Source organism: Rasamsonia emersonii (assembly GCF_000968595.1).
Source record: "Rasamsonia emersonii CBS 393.64 chromosome Unknown ctg1118621760007, whole genome shotgun sequence".
NCBI classification, from domain to species: Eukaryota; Fungi; Ascomycota; class Eurotiomycetes; order Eurotiales; family Trichocomaceae; genus Rasamsonia; species Rasamsonia emersonii.
The window spans coordinates 1-19,759 of NW_013563280.1; the positions used below are offsets into that span (position 1 = coordinate 1).

General features: G+C 51.3%; 8 protein-coding genes across 8 annotated transcripts; 3 read left to right on the top strand and 5 right to left on the bottom strand.

Moving 5' to 3' along the window:
• Positions 1-1,425, top strand: T310_1937 (uncharacterized protein; the record flags this gene model as incomplete). Its single annotated transcript, XM_013475174.1, has 2 exons — positions 1-234; positions 307-1,425. Coding segments are annotated over 2 exons (1,353 nt in total), but the record flags the coding sequence as incomplete, so codon positions are not given.
• A 388-nt stretch (positions 1,426-1,813) lies between these two features.
• On the bottom strand, positions 1,814-4,879 carry T310_1938 (Polyphosphoinositide phosphatase Fig4; the record flags this gene model as incomplete). The annotated part of the gene is made up of 2 exons (XM_013475175.1): positions 1,814-3,515; positions 3,564-4,879. The coding sequence occupies 2 exons, from the start codon at positions 4,877-4,879 to the stop codon at positions 1,814-1,816; spliced, it is 3,018 nt and encodes a 1,005-aa protein (XP_013330629.1).
• A 381-nt stretch (positions 4,880-5,260) lies between these two features.
• T310_1939 (Acyl-CoA dehydrogenase) lies at positions 5,261-6,739 on the bottom strand (the record flags this gene model as incomplete). The annotated part of the gene is made up of 3 exons (XM_013475176.1): positions 5,261-5,728; positions 5,958-6,185; positions 6,218-6,739. 3 exons carry the CDS (start codon positions 6,737-6,739, stop codon positions 5,261-5,263), a joined length of 1,218 nt encoding a protein of 405 aa, XP_013330630.1.
• A 1,489-nt stretch (positions 6,740-8,228) lies between these two features.
• T310_1940 (Protein kinase) lies at positions 8,229-10,493 on the bottom strand (the record flags this gene model as incomplete). Its single annotated transcript, XM_013475177.1, has 1 exon — positions 8,229-10,493. One exon carries the CDS (start codon positions 10,491-10,493, stop codon positions 8,229-8,231), a length of 2,265 nt encoding a protein of 754 aa, XP_013330631.1.
• A 650-nt stretch (positions 10,494-11,143) lies between these two features.
• Positions 11,144-12,341, bottom strand: T310_1941 (C6 transcription factor; the record flags this gene model as incomplete). The annotated part of the gene is made up of 2 exons (XM_013475178.1): positions 11,144-11,177; positions 11,236-12,341. The coding sequence occupies 2 exons, from the start codon at positions 12,339-12,341 to the stop codon at positions 11,144-11,146; spliced, it is 1,140 nt and encodes a 379-aa protein (XP_013330632.1).
• A 787-nt stretch (positions 12,342-13,128) lies between these two features.
• Positions 13,129-16,621, top strand: T310_1942 (DNA-directed DNA polymerase; the record flags this gene model as incomplete). Its single annotated transcript, XM_013475179.1, has 4 exons — positions 13,129-13,524; positions 13,580-13,951; positions 14,015-15,825; positions 15,883-16,621. The coding sequence occupies 4 exons, from the start codon at positions 13,129-13,131 to the stop codon at positions 16,619-16,621; spliced, it is 3,318 nt and encodes a 1,105-aa protein (XP_013330633.1).
• Positions 16,622-17,338: 717 nt separating this feature from the next.
• On the top strand, positions 17,339-18,450 carry T310_1943 (uncharacterized protein; the record flags this gene model as incomplete). Its single annotated transcript, XM_013475180.1, has 4 exons — positions 17,339-17,439; positions 17,611-17,942; positions 18,038-18,278; positions 18,312-18,450. 4 exons carry the CDS (start codon positions 17,339-17,341, stop codon positions 18,448-18,450), a joined length of 813 nt encoding a protein of 270 aa, XP_013330634.1.
• Positions 18,451-19,051: 601 nt separating this feature from the next.
• T310_1944 (uncharacterized protein) lies at positions 19,052-19,652 on the bottom strand (the record flags this gene model as incomplete). The annotated part of the gene is made up of 3 exons (XM_013475181.1): positions 19,052-19,169; positions 19,431-19,468; positions 19,509-19,652. The coding sequence occupies 3 exons, from the start codon at positions 19,650-19,652 to the stop codon at positions 19,052-19,054; spliced, it is 300 nt and encodes a 99-aa protein (XP_013330635.1).
• Between the last annotated feature and the right edge of the window lie 107 nt (positions 19,653-19,759).

Consider the following 19,759-nt stretch of genomic DNA (forward strand, 5'->3'; position numbering starts at 1 on the left):
TCCGATGATGCGGGCGCCTTCTGGGCTGTTCTGGGAGAAGTCCTCAAGTCGAGAATCAGGCCCATCTTTGCCAAAACGAAGAACCCGGCTATCACGCCGGGGGGTCGCAAGAATTTTCATCCAACGCCTGTGCCCAGATGGGACGCCAGTGTTATGGATCAAGAGATGAAGCCGTGGAAGTTTCAGGATGTCTATGCTACGACAGTGCTTGATTGGGCTCTGTCTCGGTTTCTTGTACGTGCCTGTCGCCTAGTTTTGTGGTTTTCACGTGCACAGGGACACTCTATCTTGCTGACTTTCTTCCAGCCATCAGATTTCGCTCACTTGGAGGCTCATTTCCCGCTTCTCGTTCCACCGATCTTATCTCTGATCGACGACGAAAGCTTGGCCTTCAAGACCCGCGGCTGCAATCTTCTCTCAAAGTTTCTGATCCCCATCCGGGAATGCCGGTCCGATCTCCTTCATCGGACGAACCTTTCCTCCGTCTTTGACGACGCGCTGGCGCCGTGCCTTTTGTCCATTCCTACGATCACCCCCGAGGACGAGTCTCTGCAGTTACTTGGAGCGGCGTACCCGACTCTCCTCTCGGTGCTCCAGACTCGTTATCACCGGTATCCTTCAGACAAAGAGTCTGCAACGGCGTCATCCTCGCAAGAGGAGGAGAACAAGACAGCATACATCAGCCGCGTCGCCAGCGTCCTGCGAAACAACGTAATACCGTCCTTCCACCACGTCAGCTCGACCACACCCAGCGCGGCATCGTCGCTAGCATCGTTCCCATATCCGCGGCTCTCAGCCTTCCTTCTCAGGCAGATGGCCACCTTCTCGTTTGAACTCGGCATCCACACGACAAAGTACCTGCAGGAGCTCATCCCGCCCATTTACAGCACCCTGACCAACCCCTTCGGCACGGGCTACCCCCCGCTTCTCCTCGCCGGCGTCGCCGCCGCGCGGGCCGTCATTTTGAACGCGCACCCTCGCATCTGGCGCTTCCGCGGCGAGCTCCTAGGCGGGTTTTGTGATTGCTGGGTTCACGTCCTCGACGAAGAGAAGAACCAGACTGAGATCGAGACACGAGCGCGTGAGCGTGCGCGTGCACGTCCTAGCACCAGCACTCTTAGTACTGATACTTCCTCGAAAGAAAAAACCCTCCTAACCGCCCTATCCAAGCTAAAAAAACAACTAAAGGGAGCCGTCTACCTGCTGAAAGTGTCCGTGGATGCAGTCACGAATACTCCTGCCGACGGCGAAAGCGAGGAAAACTGGACAGGAGTAGAAGAAGACGTGAATAATATCGAAAAAGAATGCGAAGACCTTTCTAAAGCAGATGAGCAGTTGAGGGAGTTGCTTTTTGGGGAGAGCCCTGACGATATCCCTGACGACGACGATGGCAATAATGATGATTATGATGATGGTCATGATTGATACTTTTGATGTATATTATTACGTACGGGTACTGTATTGTCGTAATTTATTACTTTTTTTTTTTGAGTTCAGGCTCGACTTCAACTACGAGAACCGGGAATACTATTGAATACTATTGTTTAAAACAAGACGCATGTTTATTACATATCTATCTACCTACTTATCTACGTACAGTACACACATACATACAGGACGTACGTCATGGGTATCATGAATGAATATCATGAAATAAATAAACAAACAAACAAGTAAATACATCATCCATAACCATCCATCCATAACCCATCATGTATGTATGTACATAGCGTGACATATCATATCTCTCGTATACCATATATCCCAAAAACAAATCAAAAACAAAACAAAACCAAAAGGAATCCCTAGATGATCACGTCTCAACCCTCTGCTTAAACAAACTCTTCCCCCTCAACCACTGCCGATACCGCTTATAGCGCTTCTTATCATAGTCCTCCGCTACGACCGTCAGCCCTTCCTCGGAGACATTCAAATACTCGACATAGTCCCTCAGGTCCTCCTCGGCGATGGGGCTAAAAAGTTCGTCCGCCACGCGCACCTTGTTGACGTACTCGAGGAACTCGAGGTTGGAGCCCTGCGCGCGGATGGATGCCGCTGCGGCCAGGGCGTCGTCGGATGTTACGACGAGCGGTACTTTGAGGGGGTGGTTGATGTAGCGCTCGTATTCTTCGGCTTCGGTGGCGGTTACGGAGGGATTGAGGGAGTCTTTGACGAGTTGGTCGAGGGTCCACTGCGCGATTTGCGCTTTGCTGGGAGTGCTGGCAGCCGGCGGGATGGCGGCTGCGGCGTCTTTCATGATCCCCGTCGAGGGCGGGCGCCTCTCCGCTGACGGAGGCTGATGCTGCCAGTTTTGCTCTATAATATCGGACCCCCTGCCCGACCCGTTGGAGTAGTCGCTGGAGGCTTCCGGTTCCTGGATCTTCACGCCCTTCCTCGACTGCCGCGCGGGTCGTTCCCGACTCGTTTGCTCGTGCTGCGTCCGGACGACGAACGGACTCAGGTCGTAGCGACCGCCCTGCGTAGAGCGGAAGGACAGGTACCGCAGGGTCGAGTTCATGCGGAACGGAAAGACTTTAGAAAACGACGACACGGCAAGCGGTCGGTAGTATTCGAGCCAGTAGTCATCGTAATACGCGAGATGCTTGTCCTTGAGAGCCGAGGACGACACCGTAGGCGCCATCTCTCGCTTCTTCAGGAATTCTGGCGTGTACCAAGTGATGTAGTTGGGCCTCTTCTGCTTCAACCAGGTCCGCGGGTCCGCATGGTGCAGGTAATAGTCGGTGGCCAGGTCCCAGAGCATCGGCTGGCCCTGGGAGAAGATGTAGTTTCCGAGGAAGAGGTTGTAGGCTTCTTGACGCTGGGCGTCTAGAAAGGAGTTATTGTAGTATCTCTTAACACTCTCCACCATATCTCTCGACTGGCTCGTCCACTGGTTCATTTTTCGGTACGTGGCCATCGTATTGACAAGGTGCGAGCCGCCGTATTGGATCGCAATCGTGTCCCCGTGGTCATGCCACATATTCGTGAAGAGATTCACGGCGTCCGTGTCGTACTCCACTTCCGTCCCATCGATGACGCCCAGAGCGTGAAGCTGATACCCCAGAGCCCTCTTGCCGATGACGAATTGAGCCGCATTGGTGCGGTCGAGGCAGTCGATGCAGTTCGTGCGCGCAACGCCGTTCTGCAGCCGCAAGCCCGATTCCTCGTCGTCTCCGTTTTTGAAGAAGCCCGTTTTGGGAAGAATATCCGAGGCGATGTCCTCCAACGTCCCGATCACGTTTTGGTCGCGGCTCTTCGCTGCGCGACTCATGTCCCACGCCTTGTAGATGATCTTCTTATCTTCAGGCAGGAACTGGTTGAGGTAGTTGATGGCATTGGTGTATTCTTTGAGCAGTTTGGATTCCCTCGGCGTCCGTTCTCTTGACTTGACCAGATTCAGCACGTATATCGGTGCCCCATATCTCTCAAATAAGTTGTCAAAGTGCAACGCCGCAGCAGAGTAAAATGGATCGATCAGGTTGAGCTCGATGTCCGGCTTGGGGCTCACGCCGGTGCTGTCCTGTGTCCAGTGCAGCGGGATACTGCCCCGATGCTGTACATACGAAGTGTACCGAGGATTGGCGTACAACTTCGGACCCGGAGAATGGAAGGAAGTCGTGGTCATCTCGGAGACAATCTGCTCGGTTTCGACATCGTTGGCCACATACCCCAGATCATTGGCCCCGCGTTTCAAGAAACGGGCACCGGCGAAGAATCGCGACCGACGGGCGATGATGGTAATGAAGACTTGTCTCCCGTAAACCGACAAGGTCGACTGATCAACATAGCCATGGATGATGGGGAGACACCAGTCATAGGTGTTCTTCCCGAGATTTGCGGCAGCCGGATTGAGAAGATGATGGTTCCAGACAAACATTGAGTTATGGTCGTGCTCTGGAAGACTGTGCGGGTTCTTTTGCAGATGCTGACGTTCCCGAGCAATGTTGTGCTGCAACGTCCGCGTTATGTCGTAGGAGTAGCTGAAATAAAAGGAGCGCGTGAGGTCGAGATTGTTCAATATCCCGATGTACCGCGCCTCCTCGGGATTCTTCTCCGGCTTCAGTCGGGACGAGGTGGACGTCGTCAGCGAGACCAGCTCCGTGCCGTCGATCTGATAGACATAATGGCCGCCAATCATGGCCACCTGGCTTCTCTTGGTGACCAGCAGCATGTAGTACGGTCCTGTAAACCGGATGAAGCCCAGCAGACCCCATGCGCTACATTTCAGCTTCAACCCTCCGGAGCTCTTGTTCCCATCGTCAATGGTATCCAGCAGGTGGCTCATTTCCTGCTTGGTGTAGACGATGCCGTCGTCCTGGATGCTCAGGTCTTCCGATTCCGACGTGCGGTCGATCTTCAGGATCCGAAACCGCGTGTCCAGCAGATCCATGCCAACCATGTAGTATTTGGTGGCGGTCTCGTACAGCGAGAATTTGTGCATCCGCACGACCCCTTCTTCGCCGACTTTTTCGTAGCTCGCCGTTCTGCTCCGCTGGGCCGGAGGCACGGGGGAGCCGGCTCGGTCGAAAGACGAGGCTATCGGGGGCTCCTCGTCGCCGCCCTCGGCATCGTCTTCGATGATGCCTTCGTCTGACGCGACCGGGTGGTTGTAGGACAGCTGGGGAAAGGACGGGCCCTGCGCGGACCGGTCGAGGTCGTCATCGTGAACCACCGTGCTCGTAGCCGATGCCGGCTGCTCCGGGGAGGGATCGCTCACGGCCTGCTTGCCGGCGGGTTCTCTGCTCGCCAGGACTGTATCTGAACGCGAGGTTTTCAAAGCGTCCGCTGGCGTCGACTGCGCACGCGACGAGGGCGACTCGACCGCAATAGACTCGGCGGAGGTGTTGACGGCGCGGCACACCTCGTCCAGGCTCTCCATCGTTGGCCTCGTCCCAGCAATTCATTTGCTAGGATGCAGTATCGTAGCGATATAAGATCATTGTTGCGTAGAAATAGAATGGCTGGCTGGTGGATGACATTGACATGCTGGAGATGGAGATGTCGGAGATGACGTTGCGGTGAAGTTAGTGTCATGTGATGGCGGCCTCAGGCAGAAAGAGTCACGAGTCACGCAGGCGAAAAGAAACACTTCGACTACCATTGAGTCACTTTAGATGAAATCCAACTCTAGAGGACAGCATGAGAAGAAAATTACAAATGTTACACAAGTAGCGGTGGTCGCACCAACCTATGTACATACATACAAGACAGTACAGTACTCGATTGATATGCAAAAATTGTGGACGTACATCATGAATATTCAAAGTTTGGCCGCATTTTTCAACGCCTTCTGTCGAACCCGGAGAGCCTTCATCTCCTCTTGAAGCGCAAGACCCATCAGGATCTCTTCGCTGCCTCCTCCCACCACGTGCACACGCACGTCGCGACTGATCTGCTCGACCCGGGCGCCTTTGCCGGCCTTGTTGTAGCCAGCGCCTCCCATTATCTGCTGGGCTTCGCGGACGCACTTCTCCAGTGCCCGCGTGGCCATCACTTTGAGCAGCGCCGTCATGCCCCCGATGTTGACCTCGTGGTCGGGCCGGTCCTTGCTGGACTCGATGATGTAGACCAGCTGCTCCATAAAGGACTGCACGGGCTCGATGAGGAGGCCGAATTTGAAGATCTTGGACTGGATCACCTGTTCGCGTAATGAGAGGGGCGCCGAACGTCTCTCGCTGGGTGGCGTAATTGAAGGCGTCCTCGGCGCAGACTCGGGCGAGTCGAAGAGCTGCGCAGGCCAGATTCAGACGTTCGGGATTGAAGTCTGTTAAACAGCGTTAAAAGAATTCCTCATATCGTATCGATCCACTCACTGGACATGATGATCTGAAACCCCTCGTTTTCTTGCCCGATCAGGTTGTCGACTGGGACTCGAACATTGTCGAATTCGAGAAAGGCAGAGCCTGACATCAATCACATCGTCAGTCGAAGAAGAAGAATGATTTGGGGCGACATACCGCTCGCATGGACTCCAGAATTGTACATTCGCTTGCGAGTGACGCCCTTCGCGTTGAGAGGAATGACAAGCACGCTGACTCCCTTTCGTCCTGGTCCGCCAGTGCGCACCGCAGCGGTGCAGTAGTCGGCCCAGATGCCGTTGGTGATCCATTTCTTTGCGCCGTTGACGATGTAGTGGTCTCCCTCTCTTCGCGCGGTTGTGCTGATGTTGGCAACGTCCGATCCAGCTAGAAGCAGTATTAGTATGTGCAGTACATACATATATAAGGCTTGTTCCGGACGAAGAGTCCTCACCATCAGGCTCCGTGATGCCCAAACAGAATCTCAGCTCGCCCTTCGCGACGCCCGGCAGCCAGCGGCGTCTCTGCTCTGGCGAGCCAAATCGCGCAATGGGCGGGCATCCGATGGCATTGCCGCCGCCCAGCCCCCAAATGACGCCGATAAACCCCACGCGAGCCAGTTCGTCGGTCACGATGAGCGAGCACCAGGTATCCCACCGGTCGCGGGGCACGTTTCCCGGGAGCGACAGGCCGGCGGCGTCTTCGGGCGTGGTCAGCGGATGGACGATGTTGAAGCCCAGCGCGCAGTGGCGGAGGCGCACCGACTCTGGCACCTCGCCAGCAGCTTCCCAGTCCTGGGCATAGGGGGCGATGGATGATTCTACGTAGTCGCGGACGTAGGCGCGCAGGTTGCGGTGGAGGTCGGTGTAGTAGGGATTGTCGATGTCGAGCTGGGGGAGGAGAGGCTCGCTGTAGGGGGCCGTCACGGGGCGTCGCGTCATGGTGAACTCGGTCTACAGGCACGAATAATTGCTATGGCATGACTGTATGACAGATTTAAGAAGGACCTCTACAGCTAGGGTGGAGAGAATTAGTTGCAGCTGACTGTTGCAGCTGTAAGTTGTAACGCGGGGATCGAGATGCCTCGGAATTGCCTGCAATACTCGGCAAGACACATCTGCATCCCAACAGCCAATTCATGCACATGCAGTGCTATCTCGTATCTAATCACAGCCATGGCGTGCTACCCAGATGGGACAGGAATGTTTACTGGAAGCATAGGAGGTATATCCTACTGTACCCTCTTTAAACTTACCATGCTGACACTACTCCAGTAGACAATAGTGAAGAACAAGGTCCAAGAAATCCCCAATAAAAATTGTATTTCCCTTAGTTCCCTGAAATTGATAATGTACCTGGTAAGATTGTGTCGTAAGTTCAATGGTATCGCTGGATTCTTCAGACAGACAGTCGAGCGAAAGTCAGACTGCTTGCTTCACTGATCAGTTGCCATGGCGCACTGAATTCAACCCATCACTTGGTACGAGCAAGATGAGAGCCATTCCAGATTGCATACTCATTCATTTCGATCGTTGGAACCTGAGAATGAGTCCAGTTCAACTCAGCAACCACAACACCCACCATCCCACCCAGAGAAGCCACACAACAGCCAGCACCGCCAGCACAATCCCCCCGAAAAACATCAACCAGCTGTACTTGTTGTCCCTGGAGCTGCGCAGGAGTCCGCGCGACACTCCCTCCTCCCCATACTCCTCACCCTCGACCAGGCAGATATCGCACGGCCGGGCCAACGGCACGCTCACAAAGCGCCATCTGCGCAGGGAGCAGAACTCGCCTGCCATGTAGGCGTCCTGGCAGGGCTGTCGGAGTGAATCGACCATGTGGGTGCAGGTGCCTAGGTAGACGACGTGGCGGCACATGATGATCTGAGTTTGATCGATCGATCGATTCCCTTGTTGAGCTGCTGAGCAGTGGGGAGTGAGCTCTGCTGTTGGTGGATGAGTTTGATAGGAAAAGAAAGGAAAGAGAAAGAGGTCTCTAGGTATGCAGGTACTGTAGGACACAGAACAGAGAACGTCGAGTGCTTGTGTCGAGTCCTATTTAAGTGAAATCCTCACACAAAGACATTGTCTGTTCATTGTCTGCCCACTGTGTCGAGACTTTTGTCTTGTTTGGAGATAGCCGTTCAATGAGGAGAGGTTGAATGGGTGTCTACTCCTTTCAAAGAACACAATGACGGGTTGTTGCTGCTGTTATTGTGTTGCTTGAAAGGGAAAAAAAAGGACAGAATGATGTGCGGTGAATTCGACGACATTTGCCATTTATTTCGACATAATATAATGTTGCAATGTATTTGTATTTGTTCGATGAGTAGAGTCTAAATGCAGATTCATAAAATTGTATAGTACATAGCTTAGGTCTATAAAATCCTCGTCGTAGATACTTCAAAATGGCCATCTAATCATTCTATCACTTTATTTCTGCCAGCGCCACCAGACTCTCCACACACCGCCGCACATCCTTGCACCCCCATCTCTTCCTCGAGTCTGGTTCTAGCATGCCCTTGATGCACGTCGACAGTGACTCTGCCACCGAGATGCCATCATCGCCCAGCACCACCCCTCCGCAGTCCACCTTCTCCGCAAAGTCTGCCGGGAGAATGGCGCCGGCATATCGCCCGCCGCCTCGCGTGAGATCGAACAGCACCATCTGGCGCTCCATTTTGGTGTTCAGCCGGTATACGAGCTCGAAGAGGATCACGCCCAGCGCAAAGACATCCAACTTCTCGTCAATCGTGTAGTGACTATCGTCGTGTTCATTCAGCCCGCCCTGCGGCATCGGCGGGCAGTAGAACTCCGTCCCGACATGTCGAACCTTCCGCGGACTGCTGTCTTGCACTACGACCGCACCGGTTGCTGCGTCAGAGGAGTCCGCACAGTGCTCTCGCGAGATATCCGCCACCAGGCCAAAGTCGCCGATTCTCGGGAAATAGGGATTTCGAACGTCTCCGCTCTCACGCTGGCATTTCGCGCACGAGTCGCGTGCGTCGTCTTGCACAGAGAGGAAAATGTTGGCCGGCTTGAGATCGCGATGGACGATGCCCTTGGAGTGAAGATATTCGACGCCAGACAGGATTCCCAGAAGGATCTTCAGGGACGGCAGGAGATGGAAGCAATGGCGCGGTGAGGGTGCGCGGTCGGCTTTGTTCCGGTGGCTGCTGGTCTGCGGATTCAAATAGGTGCTCAGAGTGAGAGGATGCAGTGACATTTGGATGTGCAAAACTACGGCTGGAGCGTGCGAGCCACCGCGGAACTTGAGCTGCATTCTGGACGGGTCTTCGCTTAACCCGTCCGTGAAGATGTCGCCCTCTGTTTCGTCCCAGGTCGATGTCCGAGTCAGTGCACTGGAGGGAATGCTGAAATTTCGCGGAATGGACTCGACGTCCTCCTCGTCGCCAAGACTATGATTCGAACTCCTCTTAGACCGATTCGATCGGTTTGACCGGTTCGACCCGGTGGTGAAGCGACTGCTGCGGCGTTGGTTTCCGCTCGAAGAGGTTTCCCTCTGCTGGCTGGATGCGGATTTGGAGCCGTCCTCAAACGATGCAGCTTCTGAATTTTCAAATACGATCCCAAAGCTCTGTTCCTCCTCTCCAGTCTCGTCATGTAGAATCTCAGTTCGAGACTGACTCTCGTCCAATGGCTGTTCGTCCGGAAATGTATGCGCTTGTTCCAACCAGGCGCTGTAGTAGCGTACGACGTTGGTATGTTCCAGGCGCGCCAGCGTCCGTATCTCCTTCATGATATGCTCCAGATGCTGGATGCCTCCCTGCTGCAACATCTGCAGCCTCCTTTTGCTCAACGGGATTTTCTTCACCGCGTAGTTCTGCCCGTCGACATGGTTCCGAACTTCGAAGACTTGTCCGAACGAACCCCGTCCAAGCACCTTTATCTCGGTGAATTCCACAGCATACCTAGACGAGCGGTCAACAACCGGAGCAGACGGAGCGCTTAGCAGTGGCAGAAGCGCTGAAGACTCCGACGGCGTGGCTGGCGGGAGCTGTAGCAGGTTCGTCAGGTTGACATGGTGTTCCAGACGCCCTCTATAATTTCCACTGCCTGGGATGCGTTTTTGCAGTTCCCAGCCTCCCTTATTCTGCGCAGAATCCTTTATGGCACCTCGAGAGGCTGGTTGTCCAGCGGAGGCATTGAGATTGATCCCTTCGAGGGCGGTCATGCCCAGCATGTCGAGACTGTCGCGATAATACTGCCTTGTCGATCCCCACTCTTCGCCGTCGATCCCGCCAGCCATGATCCCATGGGACGACAGAAATTGAGACTGGTACGCGTACATCTTCCTGCCGAGATATTTCACCTCTGGCGAATCGCGTGTGAACTGGCCGTGCGACCCTGGCTGCGCATTCAGAATGTCTGCTGCGCGGCTCAAGCAATAGAATTCAAGCAAGGCCGACGTCATGACGGTTGCGTGTCCCTCGGCGTCAAGGTCGAGCGCTGCGCCCAGGTCTTGTGCACTCCCAGGCTGGGCACTCCCAGGGGGAGTTTCCTGGTCTTCCACGAACTGGTCAAGGGCATCAAACAAGTCACCCTTCTCGACGTCGTCCGCCCCATGGTTGCTGTGCTCGTCGGAAGTAGTCTCCTCCACAAAGTCATTCTCATCTGAGCTTGATTCGGGATCTAAAGACGAGATATCTGCGGCAGACCGGAACATTGACATGTTGACAAGTTATTGTCAATGCAATCGCGGGGCAGTAAATTTTTTTGCAAGTTGGACAGCTACGTGGCCATCCACCCGATATAGACAACACTCCGCATTTATTTACGACTGGTGTCGCAAAACAAGAGAATGAGAACCAGAAGAGGCAATATTAGGCGGCTTCACCAGCAATTGCTGTGTTTTCCATCAGGTCTGCTATCTCAGTTCATAGTGACCTGCCTGCTGGGTGCATGCGAGGTTCAAAGGGACCGCCTCAACTCTGCATCACGGAATCAGAAGGCAGATCCACCAGATCAGTCTGCTGCAGTGTTCTGCTTGCGTGCAATTGAAATCCCAATCAACATAGTTCATTCAGTTTGGGTGGGTGGTTCAGCGGCGCTTCCATCAGGTTCTACGTTCTGCGAACCGTCGTCAAAGGGCGTATATGCAAGTGTCAGGTCTCAATTGGACATGCCTTTGTTTGCTCGCTCAGGCAGCAACCACGGGAAAAGAACAGATGGCTCCTCCGACATGACAACGCATCGGATGTCATGTTCGGCCCCTCCAGCTGCCTTGAAGCCACAAGTGATGAGTTGTGTGTGGGGTAGATGATTCAGCGGCGGTGAAGCTGAAGTTGGAAATTGATGCCTCAGGCAGCAGTAGGCTAACAACTACGCCAGTTGACTGGCAATAATGGATACCAAACTAGGCCATATAGTATTTCCCAAAATAATATACACGTAAACTGCCACTGGTAAATTACATCGCAAACAATCCAATCGCTTCTATGGGCCATTGAATAGCCTCGCGCCACGACGAGTCAAGTAGACTATAGATCGAATGGAGTAACTGGCGAGTCCAGCCTTTCAGCCACCAGCGATTGTCGAGCATATGCAAGAGAATGCAGTAGTGTGCCAAAATGACAATTGCCATCGGCCTCCGGTCCCGCAAGAGGGAGATATACAACGGCTTCAGGAAAATGGGCCACCTGAAAACCGTGACGGCGTCGATGCCAGAGTAGATCTTCTCGAATGAGACGGTTAACTCGGAGATGGCATCTTCGCAGACGGCCTGCTCATCGACCGAGAAGCCTGTTCGCCCCAAGTCCGCGTTGAGCTTGGATACCGCAGCGATTTTATCGCGCACGTCTGGAGGGATAGACCCGGGTTCGGCCGATCGTCCGAAGGCCAGGAGATCCGACACCCAGCTATTCTTGATCCATTCCCGTGCAGTCTCCAGAATCCCGTGGATTCCGCGGCATAAGTTGAAGATCTGCAGCATCTCATCAATGGGTGGTAAGGATTGCACGCCGGTCGACTGAGCGAATCCAAATGCTAGAACAGTCGCAATGCTGGAGAACGCGAACAGAGCCTGACAGTTCGAGGGATTGATATTATTCAGTTCCTTCCGGAACAACGCCAGTGCCAGGGTCTGATGGCTCGTGGCAAGCTCCACGTAGTCTTTGCATCGTTCGCTGCCTTTATTCAGATGGATTAGATGGAGCGCCGACAGAGCTAGGAGACCGTGCATGAGGAAAGGATGGGTAAGTGCTATCTTGGGCACCACGGTCTGAAAAGGAGCGGAAAAGGCCTCCCGCTCTGAAATCGTCTTGTAGCTGACGGTGGAGTAGTGATGCATAAGTTCCAGGTCGTGCAGATGGAGATCAGATGCAAGACGTCCATCGCGCTGATGCGCCGAAGGATCAAGGATATAAAGCGGATCCGACTCAGGTGAAGCAGCCACCGAAGACGGTGTGCGACTGGAAAGCTCACTTTCCGTGTTATTTGGTGATCTGATGCTGTGAGCATCCGAAGCCCCCAGCTCAGCTGCGGCGAATTGGGCCAACAGCCGGCTTTTGACGGGAGACATGGAGTAGACACAATCTATCTTGTGCCTAAGGCAATTATTGCAGCTGGGAGCTTTTTCATCACACTTAAGAGGACGTCAAAAAAGAGCTGACAAACAATGCGCCGGAGCCACGCACCTTGATTCTCCGTTTCTTGCACTGGATGCATCCCAGCCTGCTCTTCGTATGTGCCCGTCGGGTCCTCATTGCTCCGTCTCGCGTGCGAATGTTGCCCATGGAATACCTCCTTTACAGGTGCATCAGCGAATCCCTATGGAAAGATCATAGGGCCGCAGTCCGGTTTGAACCAGGGGCCCTTCAGCCACCATACCACTTGGTAGTTGCCTGAGATCGATTCTGTCAAATAAATGCTGTATTGCCTCAGTTCGTATCTACCCAAAATTATATGTAAATCAAAAGATAAACAAAAGATAAACACTATTGCGTACGGGCTGATGGATCTTGATATAGGACAGCAAATGCTCCTTGTCCGGTTTGAATCGTAATTGCTCGTAATAATACAGGGCTGTGGTTGGCAGATGGCGGTGATGACATCGACTTCCCGGCGAGCCCTGATTGGCCGATCAGCCTGGTGCAGTCGCGTCACGTGACATGTCACGCGTAAAGTGTCGTCACGTCCAGGCGCGACCGAGACACGCTCCAACAGGAAAGGAAATCGCGCGCCTCCGACGAGCTCCGGGACAGCGAGAGAGATCCCATCCATGACTGCGTCTCTTCTGGCAATCTGCACCCTACGGCCACTTCAGGATCTCTCATCACCCCATCCTGGGGCTTCGTTCAATTGCCACCATGTCTGAAACCGTCGTGAAGCCCCAGAAGCGCATCCTGGCGGATGCCACCATGACCTCCGGGAACGTGATGCCGAACAACACGCCCAAGAAGCGAAAGCTGGAGCTAGATGAGCCTGCGGTCAACCTGAGTGTGCCTCCGCGGAGCAGTGGAGCCAAGGCCTTCGGCTCGAGTCAGCCGCAACAGAAAAGCCAGTTCGAAAAGGATCTGGAGAAATTGACCCAGGACATCAGCGGGCTCAAAGAGAAGAATTCGGAGAAGGATCAGCAATGGGAACGGCCGCCGCTGGAAGATTTCAACGAGACGAGGGATGATATCTGCTTTCAGCAGATCGATGCCGAGGAAGGAACTCTCCAAGGTGGTAAGACCACTGTCAGGCTCTTCGGCGTCACAGAGGTAGGTGCTGTTGGTTATTCTCGTCCGATGTCACTTCTACTAACACTGCTCCAAGAAAGGGCATTCGGTCCTGCTTCATGTCACTGGATTTCAGCACTATCTATATATCGCCGCTCCTGTGAATTTCACCAAAGAGGACTGCGAACCCTTCCGGGCATTTCTGGAGAGCAAGCTGGGCCAGTTCCAACCAATGATCCAATCTGTCCAGATAGTGATGAGAGAAAACCTGTACGGGTTTCAGGGGAACCAAAAGAGCTATTATCTCAAGATCACCGTGACGGAGCCGAGACATATCAGCAAATTACGGAATGCTCTGGAGAGAAACATCCAAAGCATCAACTACAAGAACATGTGGAAGTCCTCTTATGAAGGTATTGATACTTTTGACAACATTCAATATGTCCTCAGATTCATGATCGATACCGGGGTAAGCTTTCCTCTTTCGCGCGTCTCGAAAAAAAAAAACCGTGATGCTGATGTGCCCTCCTAGATTTCCGGGATGTCTTGGGTTGAAGCCAAAGCAGGCAAATACCGCCTTATCCCTCTGCATGAAAGGCAATCCAATTGTCAGATCGAAGCGGTTGTCGATTATCGTGATCTTATCGCGCATCCACACGATGGAGAGTGGGCAAAGATTGCACCGCTTCGAATCTTGTCTTTCGATATTGAGTGTGCGGGTCGCAAAGGCATCTTTCCGGAACCCAACCAGGACCCTGTTATCCAGATCGGGAATGTTGTTACTCGTTACGGAGAATCCAAGCCATTTATCCGGAACGTCTTTGTCTTGGACACTTGCAGTTTGATTGTCAACACCCAAATCCTCGAGTTCGACGATGAGGCAAAAATGCTGATGGCATGGAGGGATTTCCTTGAAAAGGTTGACCCTGACGTCATTATCGGCTATAACATTGCCAATTTCGACTTTCCATACCTGCTTGATCGAGCCAAACACCTCAAATGCACGGGTTTTCCTTATTGGTCGAGACTGAAGAACGTTCAGTCACAAGCAAAGGACACAAGCTTCTCCAGTAAGCAAATGGGAAATCGCGACACCAAAGCAACCAACACCAATGGTAGGATTCAGCTGGACCTTCTTCAACTGGTCCAGCGAGATTATCACCTGCGAAGCTACACCCTGAATTCTGTATGTGCCGAATTCCTAGGCGAGCAGAAGGAAGACGTCCACCACACGATGATCACGGAGTTGTTCAACGGTACTCCCGACTCTAGGAGGCGGCTGGCTATATATTGTCTTAAGGACGCATATCTCCCGCAAAGACTTATGGACAAGTTGATGTGTCTGGTCAATTACACGGAGATGGCGAGGGTGACGGGTGTGCCCTTCAACTACCTTCTGGCTCGTGGTCAGCAAGTCAAGTTTATTAGTCAACTCTTCCGCAAAGCTCGTGAGCAGCAACTGGTCATACCTAATATGAACAAACAGGACGAGCAAGAGTACGAAGGCGCCACTGTCATCGAACCGATCCGAGGCTATTATGATGTGCCGATCGCCACTCTCGACTTTGCGTCTCTGTATCCATCCATTATCCAAGCCCATAACCTGTGCTACACGACTTTGCTGAACAAGACTGCCGTGGAACGGTTTGGTTTGAAAAAGGACGAAGATTACATCGTCACCCCTAACGGTGACATGTTCTGTACTCCTAAGGTTCGAAAGGGCCTGTTGTCGCAGATTCTGGAAGAACTTCTGAGTGCCCGAAAACGCGCCAAGAAAGAACTGGCAATTGAGACCGATCCATTCAAGAAGGCAGTCCTGAACGGACGTCAGCTGGCGCTCAAGGTCAGCGCTAACAGTGTGTACGGTATCACGGGTGCAACGGTTGGAAAGCTTCCTTGCTTGGCTATCGCCAGTAGCACCACCAGTTACGGCCGTCAGATGATCGAGAAGACGAAAGCAGAGGTCGAAGCGAGATATACCATTGCGAATGGCTATTCGCACGATGCCCAGGTCATCTACGGTGATACCGACTCGGTCATGGTCAAATTCGGGGTCAAGACTCTCGAAGAAGCTATGAAACTCGGACAAGAGGCCGCTGACTACGTCTCATCGAAGTTTCCCAAACCCATCAAGCTGGAATTCGAGAAGGTGTACTTTCCGTACCTGCTCATCAACAAGAAGCGGTACGCAGGACTTTACTGGACGAACACGAAGAAATACGACAAGATGGACAGCAAGGGCATTGAGACTGTTCGACGAGATAACTGCCGGCTCGTCCAGACCGTCATCGAGACGGTCTTGCACAAGATCCTGATCGATAGAGATATCGATGGTGCACAGGAGTAAGAAGCCCTCGCCAATTGGTTAGTTCATGAAACCTAGCTAACTGCCGTTCGCAGGTATGTCAAGGAGACTATCTCGGATCTTCTGCAGAATAAGATCGACATGTCGAAGCTTGTGATCACAAAAGCACTCTCCAAGTCCGACTATACAGCCAAGCAAGCCCATGTCGAACTGGCTGAGCGCATGCGAAAGCGTGATGCGGGTTCAGCTCCGACCTTGGGTGACCGTGTGGCGTATGTCATCGTCAAAGGTGCTGGAGGTTCGAAAAATTACGAAAGGTCCGAAGATCCTATCTATGTGTTGGAAAACAACATCCCCATCGACACAAAGTACTACCTGGACAACCAGCTAGCAAACCCGCTTGGTCGTATCTTCGAGCCGATCCTGGGCGAGAAAAAGGCATCTCAGCTGCTCACTGGAGAGCACACGCGATCCATCTCTGTTGCAGCCTCCAGCGTTGGTGGACTAATGAAGTTTGCGAAGAAAACCCAGACCTGCATGGGCTGTAAAAAGCCTTTGGTTGGTAGAGACGAGATGGCCGGGGCTGTCTGTGAGGGCTGTCGGCCACGGATTGGCGAGCTGTACACAAAGACCTTGAAGAAGGTTTCGGAGCATGAAATCCGTTTCGGGCGGTTGTGGACGCAGTGCCAACGCTGTCAGGGCAGTCTGCACTGTGAAGTGATCTGTTCAGCCCGAGATTGCCCAATCTTCTACATGCGGATGAAAGCGAAGAAAGATGTCGAAGAAGCACAAAAAGAGCTGATGAGGTTTGATTACGATCTGGGGGCGTGGTGATTGGATGGAATGAGAGGTTCTATTTTGTGTATTCTCGAGGTACGGCGTTATGGAGGCGATACTTGTTAGATAATTCTTGTGTTGTTCCGGGCCTGTGGTCCTTGTGGGTTTGCAGATATTGTATAATCGTGTACCATCAGATATCATTTCACTTGAATTGAAGGCATGCTCTAGTAATGTGGACTGTGATTGTAATTAATGTAATTCTATAAGTTGGCCAGTTCTCAATTCCATGGAAAGGGACTGTTCGAGGTGGGTATAGTATGTATATCTGTATGTTCAGCAATACCACAAGAATTTGAGCACCTGAAGGCAGTAAGTAGATCTGGCAATATTAAACAGGTCCGAAAGCCATTTTATTCAGGTTGACTTTCCCTAGACAATTAATTCCATTTGGCATGCCAAGGCTGCTGCATACCATCTTAGTTCAGTGAGAGTGAGACTCCGCTGGCTAGTGCAAGCAAAAGATAGCCGCCAACTATTAAGACTCAATATAACCTCTAGTAATCGGTGCATGTAATCAGTGCCAACTATTTGCTGCCTTTTTTTTCTTTGATGAGAATGACTCGAACCTGGCGATACGCCCGCGGCATTTTTGCGTCTAACGACAATTTAAAGAAAATCCATTCTTACCTACCCTCAAGGCCGTGCTTTTTTCGCCTTCAACCAAGTTCTTCTTCCCAATCACCGCTTTTCTCGAATACCAATCGCAGAACAATGTCGCATGCCCTACAGTCGTTTCCAAGCACTGGCTTTGAGTTGATTGATCACTCTGAAAAGATTGAAGAGGAGACACTGCCTACTTACCAGGTAGAAAAGTACTATCCGGTTCGCATCGGGGAGGTGTCGAATAATTAGTATCAGGTGCTTGCGAAGCTGGGATATGGCGTTACATCTACGGTTTGGCTTTGTCGTGACTTGCGGTATATACACGAAAAGAAACCTGCTTTTTTGAGAAAATCTGACTAATTTTATGTGTGAAAAAGCAGTGAATCCAAATACGCGGTACTAAAAGTTTATGTCTCTGGTGAGCATGTACAGAGGAACCGTGAAATTAACATCTACAACCGCATCAATTCAGTGCAAACAACCCATCTAGGCAAATCCTTCATCCACAAGTTATTAGGGCACTTCTACATCGAAGGTCCTCATGGTCGTCGTCATATCTGCCTTGTCCACCAACCTCTTGGGCTTAGTGTGGAGCAATTCCTATCTTTTTTCCCCGAGAGAGTCCTGAGTATTGAAGATCTGAAGCCTTGTCTTAGGCAGATCCTAGGGGTTCTGGATTTCCTCCATGCTGAGGCTCGTATCATTCATACAGGTGAGAAATTTCTGTGTCAAAAAGAACAGTTCTCTGTTTTCAACAACTGATTCTTGTTGAAGGTCTCCAATTGAAGAACCTCTTGCTTCCTGCAGATGATCCACAGATATTCTCATCCATTGAAGAGGCAGAAATCGAAGAACCATCGCCTAGAAAAATACTCGATGACGGTCGAACAATATACTTGAGCAGACTACCTCTTCCAAGCAATGGGTTACCACTGCTCAGTGACTTTGGTGAAGCCCGATTTGGTGATGAGGAACATAATGAGGATATTATGCCAAACGTGTATAGGGAAAAAAAAAATGTCAACCATCTTCTCCGTGATTCTGTGATGTAAAAGGATTCACTTACTCACACGAAAAAAAGTTCCCCATACGTACGGATCGGTGAAGAATATCCTGTTGAAGATCTCCGGACTGCATCTGATTCTCCAATGGTCGAGGATTCTCGACAAGGGTATTTCGCTGCCGTTCTCGAAACCATCATCTGCCAGGATGGCATTTAGGCTGCCGGTAGGTACAATTGCTCCGCATGCATAGCAATAATCGGCGTCGTCATGGTCGTCATATCCCGTATCATCATTATTCATCTTGCTTTCTGTCTGTGATTACCCAACAGCTCGTGTTGTATTCTTCTGACTAATGTTTTAATGAGATTCGAAAATTCTGGTTTGAAAAACATTATAATCTTTCCAGCAAAGTTTCAAGACTTTTGCAGTGTGTCATTATGACATGTACATACATACACCTGAAATTGATTGTCGAATCAATCAAAGACGTAATTGTCAGATTCTCACGACCAAATTTAAAACTACCCGATTTAAGCTCAGAGAAAATTTAGTCATAGTAGTTACTACCTACACTACACTTTTTCAAGGAATTTATATAGAAGAAAGGACCAAGAATTATTTATATATAACTATAGTAAAAAATGCTGAAGGAATAGCAGCAGTCATCTCTCCAGAAAAGTCAACATTTGGTCATTTTTTTTGAAAAAAAAACTCCTGACAGGAGCTTCTATTTATAGTTGACAGTTGAAACTCAAAATTAATATAGAGGATGACTATAGCTACTTGTATCCAACAAGAACGCTTAAATTTGAAAACCTTAGATATGTCCACTATCATCTCTGGGATTATCACTATTATCGGCCTCCACAAGGAAAGAAATAGCATCCGGTTGACAGTTCAGCATATGCGGGTTTCTGGATTGCTTAATGGATTCACTAGTGTTTAACAGTTTATAATAATACATTATTATTATTTGAAACTAGATCTAGCGCCTTGACCGTCAAAGTGTCTGCCAGTGCTTGTAAATAGGCTGCAGCAGAGATATTTGGCATTAGCGAAATCAGCCTTGTATGTGCCTAAGCAGTTAGTTATAAGTAGCTTCCCTTCCAGGCCCCCGCAATCCAACAGGTAAGCAGCATCATCACTGCAATTTTCCATAACGAAGCAAGCTACTCTCTAGAGAATTTTACACGAACCAAACCATCGGAGTACGGTATACAATACCGCCCGACCGCTACAATACTCTATTATCTACTCCGATTCAATCAACTCACTATGATTGACCCACCAGCCAACCTATCGGACCCCTGGTACGAACAGATCACACGCAACTTCATTTTTACTGCCCAGGCCATACTCTTCTGCATGCTGCCGGCATTGTGTGCAATGTTTGCCGTCTTCTTCGTGGTTTTCTTCATCGTTGGTGCGATCGGGGTCCTTTACGACAAGATAATAAAAACCGGGGAGGAGAAAGATAAGAATAATAAGGAAGCTGTCGCGCTGAACATGAAAGCGACACTGGAGA